The sequence below is a fragment of the Chrysochloris asiatica genome, unplaced genomic scaffold, assembly GCF_000296735.1.
Source record: "Chrysochloris asiatica unplaced genomic scaffold, ChrAsi1.0 scaffold00260, whole genome shotgun sequence".
In the NCBI taxonomy this organism is placed as follows: domain Eukaryota; kingdom Metazoa; phylum Chordata; class Mammalia; order Afrosoricida; family Chrysochloridae; genus Chrysochloris; species Chrysochloris asiatica.
Window position 1 is genome coordinate 3,124,916 of NW_006408778.1, and position 11,103 is coordinate 3,136,018.

The window sequence follows — 11,103 nt, forward strand, 5'->3', positions numbered from 1 at the left end:
ATGGCAGGTGGGACTGGACCAATTTGAACTTGACTAATCATGGAAAACTTGGTTGGGTTGGGTTGTGCTGGGCTGAGCTGAGCTGGACAGGATGTAATGGGGCAGGAATGAGCTATCCTAACCAGGGTTGGGCTACACTGGGCTGCTTGGAGCTGAACTGGGCTACCTGAGTTGAGCTAAGCTCAACTGAGCTGCACTGAGCTTGTGTAGCTGAGTGAGATTCTTCTAGGCTGAGCTGGACTGGGCTGAGCTGAGCTGAGCTAAACTGGCCTAAGCTATGCTAGATGAACTGAGTTAGGGCTGTGCTGAGCTGGACTGTGCTGTGCTGAGCTATGATGGGCTGGGCTGAGCTAGGCTAGCTTGAGCTGGGCTACGTTCTGCTACATGAATTGAACTAGTCTGACCTAGGCTGAGTTGGGCTTGGCTGGACTAGAGTGAGCTATGCTGAGCTGGGCTGAGCAGGGCATGGTGGGATGAGCTGAGCTGAGCTGGGATGGGTTGAGCTCCATTGACTGGTATGAGTTGGGCTTACCAGGAAAATCTGGGATGGAATGGGCCAAACTGAGCTAGACTAGGGTGAGTTAGATTGACCAAGGTCAACTTAGCTGGGCTAGGCTAGGCTGGGCTGAGTTGGGATGAGCTGAGCTGACATGCTAGGGCAAGCCGGACTGGCTGGACTAGGCTAGAATCCCCTGAACTGGACTGAGCTGGACTAAGTTTGCCAAGCTGTGGTGATCTGAGCTGTTCTGGGCTGAACTGTGCTGGACTAGCTGGGCTGAGCTGAGCTAGGCTGAGCTTTGCTAACTGGGCTGGGCTAGGTTCTACTGGGTTAAGTTGGGTTGATCTGGGATGGTCTGATCTCAGCTGAGATGAGCCAAACTGGGCTGTGCTGGGCCTGGCTCACTGGACTGAGCTGGACAAGGTAGTCAGATTAATGGAAGTCAATGCTTGGAGACTGGCTCAATTACCAACATGTAAGCCCCAGCATTCTGTGATCTGTCTCTCTCTGTAGCCACCCTGAGGGTACTGCAATCTCAGGTACATGCATGATACTCTCATTCCTCTTTCCTTTTGACTCTGAAGGAAATTTGGTATTTGCCAACTATCTTGCACCATGAGCTGAATGCGGCTTTTCTGAGGGTCATGAGTAGAGCAATGTGTTAGGAAGGTTGGTCTCCCAGCCTGCCATACAAAGTTGGAAGTGGGAACCAATGTAGTCTCCCTCTGCTCCACCATGCATTCTGCCCCTGACACTGGCTAAGATTCAGGTACAAATTTCTCTTCTTCTGGACTGTACCCTCACTCCAGGATTATTCCCTCATGATCCTCCCCAGCCCCAGGTGCCAGAAAATTGATCAGTAAGTGGCAGAGCTATGGTTATCAACTAGGACAAACAGCTTGAAAGCAACCTGCACCAAGTCTGTCCATGAATCTAAGGCCCTGTGGGCTAGATAGCTCTGTTCTTGGATCATGTCCAGGCCCCTGTCTGATAGCTCATTGAATCTTGACTAGGCTCCTGTCTGATAGATCTGTCCTTGGATTCTGTCCAGGCCCCTATCTGATAGCTCTCTTCATGAACCCTGTCTAGCACCATGTCTGATGCTTTGTCCACAGATCCTGTCCAGACCCTCTCTGATAGCTTTGTCCACAGACCATGTGCATGCCCCTGACAGCTCTGTCCACAGATCCTGTCCAGACGCTCTCTGATAGCTCTGTCCACAGACCATGTCCATGCCTCTGTCTGACAGCTCTATCCACAGATCCTGTCCAGGCCCCAATTTGACAGCTCTTCCATTGGATTCTGTCCAGGCCCTTCCCAAAGGCTCTGTCCACAGATCATGTCTAAGCCCCTTCCAAGGGCTCTGTCCATGAATTTTGTTCTATCCAAGGACTATATCTGAGAACTGTGCTAAAATACAGTGCGGCAGGTTCAAATCCTATATTCAAGGTATACTAGCTGTGTGACCTTGGGTCAGCCACTCAGTCACTTTGTGTGGCCCCTGAGATTGTCTTGGGGAGCACAGGAGCAGGAAGAATAGGCTGGCCTGTGCCATGTGCTGGGGCACAGGCCTGAGGGTCAGGCTCCAGGACTATATATGCTGGTCATCTCTAACAAACTGTCTTCTGTGCTGCAGATTCTGAGGCCAGTCCAAGACTCTTCCCCCTAAGCCTCCAGAGTGCTGCCCCTGGTGGGAATGTGATCATCGCTTGCCTGGTCCAAGGCTTTTTCCCATCGGATCCTTTGGAAGTGACCTGGAGTCATACTGGGCAGGGAGTGAATGTCAGGAACTTCCCCCCTGTCAAGTCTGCCACTGGAAATGTGTACACCATGAGTAGCCAGCTCACCCTGCCTGCTGACCAGTGCCTGGACACTACATCCCACCAGTGCCACGTGAAGCATTATAAAAGCCCAGACCAGGTGGTCACGGTGCCCTGCAAAGGTCAGAGGGTAGGGCTAGGAGGGGCCTCAAGACCCAAAAGACACCTTCCCCATTCCTGTGAAAAGAGACAGCAGAGGGGCAGGGTAGAAGTGGGCTTAGAGTAGAGGTAGGGAACCTTTTTTCTTCCAAAATGTATAACATCATTCCCAGGCCATATAAAGTTATAAACTTTAAGATGAGCCTGCTACATTTGGTCAAACATTTAATTAATTCATCCCTAAACAACAATGTGATGACTGGAACTGTGATTGCTTTGGCAGGGCCAGATCAAATGTTTTCACCAGCCTCATATGGTCCATGAGCTGAATATTCCTCACCCCTAGTTTAGAAGGGAGGAGGGACCCTAGGACAAGAGATGGAGACAAAGAAGAGGGAGGGGCAGTGGGGATAAGGGACTGACTCACTCTGACCTCTCTCAGCAGCAAGCTCTTGTCAGAAGTGTTGGTATTGCCAGCCACGCCTGACCCTGCACCGGCCAGCCTTAGAAGATCTGCTCCTGGGCTCAGAGGCCAACCTGACATGCACACTGAGTGGTCTAAAGGATCCCAGTGGTGCCACCTTCACCTGGCAGCCCTCAGGTGGTAAGGACGCCATACAAGGGTCTCCTGAGTATGACTCCTGCGGCTGTTACAGTGTGTCCAGCGTCCTTCCTGGCTGCTCGGAGCCCTGGAATAGTGGAGAGACCTTCTCTTGCACTGCCACCCATTCCGAGGCAGCGAACCTGCAAACTGTCACCATCTCCAAAGATTCAGGTGGGTTAGCAGAGCACAATCCTAAGTCTGCCCCCACCCAGCTTTCCTGGCTTAGGGGTTCCCTTCTAAGCTTACAAAGTAGAAACTGAGTCCTGGTAGGGTTGGCACACAGCCTGGCCTCTACCTTATCCAGCCTTTGACTTGATTTCTCACCTATAGGAAACAAGTTCCGGCCCCAGGTCCACCTGCTGCCGCCACCATCAGAAGAACTGGCCCTGAATGAACTGGTGACTCTGACATGCTTAGTGCGTGGCTTCAGTCCTAAGGATGTGCTGGTGCGTTGGATGCATGAGACCCAGGAGCTACCCCGTGATGACTACCTGACCTCAAGCCCACAGCAGGAGCCCAGCAGCGGCACTACCACCTTCGCTGTGACCAGTATTTTGCGTGTGTCGGCTGAGGCCTGGAAGCAGGGGGAAAATTTCTCCTGTATGGTGGGCCATGAGGCCCTGCCCCTGGCCTTCATGCAGAAGACCATCAACAAACTGGCTGGTAAACCCACCCACGTTAACGTGTCTGTGGTCATGTCCGAGGTGGATGGCATCTGCTATTGAGTCCTGACCCCACCCCTCAAATAAACTCCATGCTCCACAAGAAGCAACCCTGCTCTTCTATCCATCTGTCTATCTATCCATTCTGGGTGTAGGACAGAGGCAGGAAAGAAAAGACAGGCCTCTACCTGCCATGACCCTGTCAAGATGCAGTTTGCCTGCTCAGCTAGGACCTGGGTGTACCTTATCATCCTTGAATGCATATGTGTGTGAGAGAAGCAATGTATGCCCATGTGTGTGAACATTTGTGTGTAGCTGTGCAGAGAGTGAAATTAGAGGTCAGCAGACACAGCCCAGGGTGGACACATCCTAGAGTTGATACTGAAGGCATTGGTGCCATGGGAAGTTTTGCATGGGCAGTGGCTTGGCCATTCCTATTTAGAAAGTACCCTTCAACTGAGCTTGTTAGGGTGATTATTAGAGAATGTAATGGGGACAGGTGACTCAGGAAATAGGGAAGTATCACAGGAAGGCTCATCAAGGAAATAGCTGGACTGAACTCCAGGGGAAACCATGGGAAGAAGGGCAAGCCCAGGAAGCCCCATAGCTGCCTTAGTGAGTGCAGGCTTAGGCTAGGAAACACCCAAAACCAGGTGTGTTCACTAATTTAATTAGAATTCAGACCACCCCAGTCTAGCATAGCTTTCCTCACCTCCCCACATCACATTCTGTGGGCATGCAAACACATAAACACACACATCTAATATAACCACACATGCACATGAACACATATGGCTACATGTGTGTGCATGTCACTTGTACACATGTGCATAAGCACACAGTTGTGCGTACGTGTGCATACACATGCCAATGTGTGTATGAACACACACATCAAAGCCCCTGCAGGTGCAGGAAGTTCACAGCACAGACTTCAGCTCCAGGAAGGCAAAGGGAGTCCCCACCAAAGCACCGTAAATTGGCTTTCCTTCTGTCTTTCCCCAGAGCCTGGAGTTTGAGGCCCAGCCCTGCTTCTCAGACCCTTCCTGGGCCCCTTCCTGTCCCTCCCAGTGTGCCCAGCTCCACCCAGCTCAGGATCCTGTTCCATAGACTCCTCCCAGGCAGCCTATTCACCTGCTGAGCCCTAGACTCAGATGTTCAATCTCTTCCTGAGATAAAGTATGAACCTGGCAATAGAGTAGAAGGCAGGGGTGTGATATGGGTCAGAATAGGCCAAAGAGAGTCCCCAACCAAGGATAACAGCTTGCCTGAAGCTTCTGTCTAGAACTTCCCACAGAAAGGGACACTTGCAGAGACAGAGTGCAGAGAGAGTATTCCCAGACCACAGTAGGGACACCTGGTACCACCACCCCCACAAGGGGGCAGTGGGACTCCTGCTCTCACCTCAGAACCTTCCTGGTCTCTCCAGGGGGACCCAGTCATGTGGCTGCCTCCCTCTACTCCCAGGACCAAGGAAGGGTGAGGACTTCTTCCCACCCTGGCCACTACTCCCCTTCAAAGGGCAATAGTAAGAGTGACAGGTCAAATGGGGAAGTACTTCCCTAGAGAAGATTCTTCAGTCATCCCTGGGGACCCAACATGGGGCCTGAATTAATGGAGGGGCTTTCCAAAGGGAGAGGATGGATGAATAATCAATAAAAGGACTGGCTGAGCAGGTGGGCAGCAAGCACATAAGAAGGATCATAGGATATACAATAGATATATGGTGGATGAGTGGGTAGATGGTTGGATTGGTGGGTGGGTGGATGGGTCATGGCTGAATAGATTCACGTAGGATAGAAGAATGAGTAAATGGACGGGTTTATAGGTGAATGTGTGGATGGCAGTGTGAATGGACGGGTATATGAATGGATAAATGACTTTATGGATGGATTGAAGAGTGGATGGATGGTGGTTGGATGGATAGATGGATGGCTTTGTGACTGAATGGATGGATGGATGAGTGCTTGGATGTAACAGCGTATGACAAGCAGCTTCAAGTTCCATTTGACATGGGTGGTCTGTGTCCTGAGACCCTGAAGACAGCTAAGACCAGCTGTTCTAGTGGTCTTCACTTGCTCTTCCCTCAGCCTCATACCCTGGGAAGACAACAAGGGTCTCTGGAAATGTCCTAACCAGCCCTAAGCACACAGAACTACAGACTGTCTAGATAGTCCATGACACCCAGGGGCCCAAGACCAGCGTACAGCAGGGCCTGAGTGAGTGATTGCTGAGTGTGTAGGACCAAGACCCAGTAACCTTGGGCAGAGCTTCAAAGATAATGCCCTACCCTCCTATCCTCTGAAAGTCTTTCTTGCTAAAGTACCTTGAGGCCAGCCCAGACAAGGGGTCCTATTGGTATCTTGGGGTCTTCAGAGTCCAAACCCTTTTCCTGAAGACCTCCTGCCTCTTTGTCTTCCCTGAAGTGAGTCTCTGACCTGAGACAAAGGACTGCTACCCACTCTAGCCGGGGCCTGGCAGGCCCTGACTGTCTTACAGGTTGGCAAGAGTCACACCCGTGGCTGTTGCTGGACCTGCCACAAGAGAGCCTGGAGGAGACATCGGGAGACAGCCTGTGGTCCACCACTGTCACCTTCCTCACACTTTTCTTGCTGAGCCTCGTCTACAGCACAGTGCTGACAATGACCAGCATCTGGGTCCCCCAAGGCAGCAAGGAGAGTCCCCAGTACTGACTGGAGCTGCAGGCTCAGGTGTGTCTTGGGACCAGGAAGACAGGGATGGGTTCTTGGAGCATGGCAGCACAGCCCATGGGGTGCTGGTGCAAACCACCATGGCTGTTCTGGTCTGCCCAAAGATGGCCCCATCACAGACACACACACACCCACAGGCAGGTGCTGAAGTCAACATTTATGTCACCTAGTCTGGGACAGTGCAAGGACATCAGGACTTTTCCAGCCTCTAGGGAGCCCCACCTGGAGGGAGAGTGGTCATTGGAAAGACCCCATGCAACCTCAGGACCATCCCTGCCCAGACACTAGCATCTGCCTCTGTGTCCACAGGTGGAAGCACCATGGAGCCCTGGAGAAACCTGCTCAGGATGCCAGAAATCGACTCTGCTCTGAAGACCCCACTGCCCCTACACTGCCTGCCCTATGCAATAAACATATGTGAAAAGCAGCTCTCACAGACCAGTATAAGAGGAACAGGGATAGGGTAGAATGGAGAGGGCTGAGAACAGTGCCATATGACCCAATAAATAAGATGTATACAGGTTTATTTGTGCTTATTAAGTTGCAGTGAACAGTTTCATTTTTTGTACCACATCAAAGATTCTGCTTCTTGGTGTGACTGGCACCTGTCTTTCTCCTAACCGCATAGCACCTTCCTACAGAACCAAAGCCTCTTCTCAAATGTACAGTTCCACAAAGGGACAGAGTACACAGAAATCACAGTACACATGGACTTACTTATACTTACTTACTAATCTGTTATGAAACCCATGTGAAATTGTTTACTATAAATTAACAAGTAAGCACAAGTAAGTCCCTGCTTATCTTGATTATTGGGTAATCATTCCCTAGTTAGGATTCAATCTGGGCAATGCATGTCTGTGAGGCATGATGAGGGACACAGATGGGATTCCCAATCCCTTTAGCGAACCTGATAAAATCAAGGGCATAAACTAACTGGAACCAGGTATAAGTGTGACATGGCCCACAGGACAGTATGCATAAAGATAGTCCCACAACTTAAGGGTCCTGTCTTGATCACTCAGTCCCATTCCTGATAACCATGCCCTTGTCCTGATCACTGGGGACCCCTGTGGTGATCACATAGCCTCTATCTTGTCAACCTGGCATCTCCTGAGCACTCAACAGTTTCCCCAGCCCCTATCCTTAACACTTGTCCCCAGGCATGATCACTCAGCCTTGTTCTCCTTTGTTGACTTTATTGTCCTTTGTTGACTCAGCCCTTGAACTGGTCAGGGGGTCCCTGAAATGATATATAGTATGTGGGCCCCTATTCTGATCATAGAGTCCCTTTTTCTGCTCATTCAGTCCATGTGCTGATCACCTGGCTCCTAAAGTGATAACCCGGGCCCTTGTTCTGATTACAGAGTCCCTAAACACATCACTCAATCCCTATACTGAGCATTGACCTCTTTAATGATCACTCAAACCATGCCCTGATCACTGGGCCCAGTTGTGATCAGTAGTCCCTGTTGTTGTCACTCAGTCACTGTCCTGTCCATGAGAACCACACCTGACATGGCTCAGAGCAGACCAGACCCATAGCTCAGGCCAGTTTGGGCCATACCTGGATCCCTCAGGCTATGAGAGTCACCAGGCATACTGATAGTACAGGACGGTATAGGGATCTGGAGACTGGAGGAGGGAAGGGGGAAATAAATGTGTTTGTGTTCTTGTTTTTCTTTCTTCTCAAGCCTCCTACATCCACATTGCTTGCTAAAACACCAAAAATAGACCCCTGTGTCTCTGAGTCATTGTGAACATAGCCCAGGTGTCCTGACCAGAGTCCCTACAGTTGTGAAAATCATACCTCCAAACCAAGACCTGGTTTAGTAGTCTGTGCCTGGCTGGGAAAGGAGGCAAGGCTAAAGGGGGAATTCCAGAGTAGTGAGCTACTCCAAGACCTGCTGAAGGCCTCAGCCTCCACTGTGCACCAACTCTCATCAGTTCAATATTACCAAGGGCCAGCCAAGGTCTGTCCAATGTCAGCCACATCCAACCAGGGTCAGTCCAGTGTCTGTAGAGTGTTATTATTGTGTCTTCTTGCATGGGACCTCAGCCAAAGACAAGGTGTTCTGCATGTAACCCACAAAACACAGCACCAGTGACACAGCAGACCTGAGTCCCACACAGTTCCATCTCCTGCTCTCAGTGTCCTGTTCCCCAGAGTGAGACACAAACTGGGGATTCCACCAGACACTGGCCACCTGCTATGTCCAGGACAAGCATGAATCAGCTTGGGGCAGACCCTGCATTCTATGTGCATACTCAAGTGCTTGAGATGAGATTATCAAGCCATAGAAAGAGATAGAGAGGATGGGGACACAGAGAAACCCTGAGAGAAATGGGGACTCAGGAGAGATAGGGGCAGGGACAAAGATGGAAGAGATATAAATAAAGAGACAGATGGAGAAGGGACAGCGATAGAGATGGAGGAGAGACATAGATAGGTACAGAGAAGGAAGAGAGACAGAAACAGAGATGAAGGAGACATGGGGAGAGGGACAGAGATGAAGAAGAGACAGAGGGACAGAGACACTGAAAGAAACAGAGACAGAGATAGAAAGGGGCAAAGATGAAGAAAGAGTCATGAAAAGAAACAGACAGTGAGAGAAGCAGAGACACTGAGAGGAATGGGGACAGAAGATCAGGGTGAGGGAGACAAAGAGGGACAGACATAAGGGAGAAACAGACACTGAGACAAACAGGATACAAAGATATCATAAACAGGCACAGAGACAGAGACAAGGAGACAGATGTACACAGATATAGAGGCAAAATATTAAGGAGACAGGTAACAGACTATTAAAAAAAAGAGAGAGAAAAGCAGCAACATGGTCACAAGAATTCAGTGTAAACCCCTCACACCCATACATTTCCAAAGGTGGGCACACACAAACACACATACACCCCTCACACCCATGCATTTCCACAGGTGGGCACACACAAACACACATACATCCACACACAAAGAGAGTCACATTCATCTAAATCATCACACACACACAGAGAGATGAATACACATCCATACAGAGACAAACATACAAACAGCCTCACATACACAAACACACACACACATTCAGAGAAATCATGTGACACCCACTCACACAGATGAACACAGAAATATCCACACACTTACAAACACATCAGAAATCCCCTTGAAACAGAAACCAACATACAAGCAGAATACCCCAATCACACTCACTCTCACAGGCAGACACAGAAACTCACAATCCTGTACTAATAAACATACCACTGGGAACCTGTTACACATTTAGACACATGCATGCAAACACACAGAGATGCAGAACTCATGTACGTGCACGTATGTACATTCACTCGCACACACTCACATGCACATAAATACACTGACCTCTTTCCACCCATGTACGCTCACACATACCCACACACACACGTGGGCATACGTGTTCACACTAGTAAACATAACAAGACTGTAACACACATACACACATATACTCAAACACTCTTTACAACACATATAAACACTTATCTATGTACATACACTTACATATACACATTCACACCCACACTTTAAGGACTCAGGACTTAAACAGGAACTTTCCCCCTCAATGTATCCTACGAGGCTGAGCATCATGCCTGATATGAGGTTTGAGTCCCAGACACACTTATCAGACCCACCGCTCACCAGCAGTGCCCACCACATCCTGGGAGGGAGATTTCCAATTCAGTAGTGGGCAGTTGCCACTGCTCCAGAAATGGCCAGTAGTGTGAAAGCAGGGCCCACCAGGCTGTGGCAGAAGACAGGCCCCAGTTACAAACAGAGAAAGAATGCATGAGTAAGAACAGCCTGGTAGATATGGAGGTCAATTGAGTCCAGTCAGACCCTGGGCTCTGTGCAGAGGGAGACAGAGCAACAGGAAGGACACCTGCCCACTGAGGTCCCCACAGTCCTCAGACACCCACCCCATCTGCTGTGCCACAAGGCACAGTCACTGAACTGAGAAAACCCCACAGGCATGCGTGGGAGCTGTGAACACACGCTTAGCAGTGGAGGGAGTAAAGGGGACTCATGTGAGGCAGAATGCAAGACGGTCCATATCTAGGGGGCCCAAATCCACGTCTGGAATCCAGGTCTCTGGTTGGTGCAGGGCCACCAGGAGGGCTCTACAAATGGAAATGGGGGACTCTGGGTTTGTGGCATTGGGACAAATCTACCATAGGAAGCCAGGGACTTCCCAGGTTCTCAGGACAAATGGTATAGATGTTCAACCTCCCATATCACAGGCCTGAGGGGTCTTTGGACTTGCTGCCCTGTGAGAGGTCTTTGGACTTGGGCCCTGTGGGAGGCAGATCTGTGGGATCCCTCTGCTTTGGGGGAGCTCCCATTGTCAGGGCACACAGATCCCTCTTGGCATTTTCAGTGTTCCTGCCACAGGCTCCTCTGCCCCTTTCCTGACCACAGGATGCTGAGGTCCCTGCACCTCCTGTTCCTACTATGTGCAGCATGACCTCATGCTGGGGCCCCCTGGAGTAGTGGAGCTTCCAGGGTATTCGTTGAGCCAGGGGGCATGGAGGAGTATGATTTTTCAGGGTTTGAGAAGACCCCCCAAGAGGACTGTGTGTGAGCACTTCAGTGCTGAGGATCTGGTGGAGGCTCATCCTTTCTGGCCCAGGACACCACTTCATGAGTTATGAGGGCAAGGGTGATAGCCTTCATGTGCTGGGGGGG

At 50.3% G+C, this 11,103-nt stretch overlaps 1 gene segment (V, D, J or C); it reads left to right on the top strand.

The window, feature by feature from the left end:
- Positions 1-3,747, top strand: LOC102826969. The segment is given in 4 exon segments: positions 1-7; positions 2,136-2,441; positions 2,864-3,193; positions 3,353-3,747. Coding segments are annotated over 4 exon segments (1,038 nt in total).
- The last annotated feature ends 7,356 nt before the right edge of the window (positions 3,748-11,103 follow it).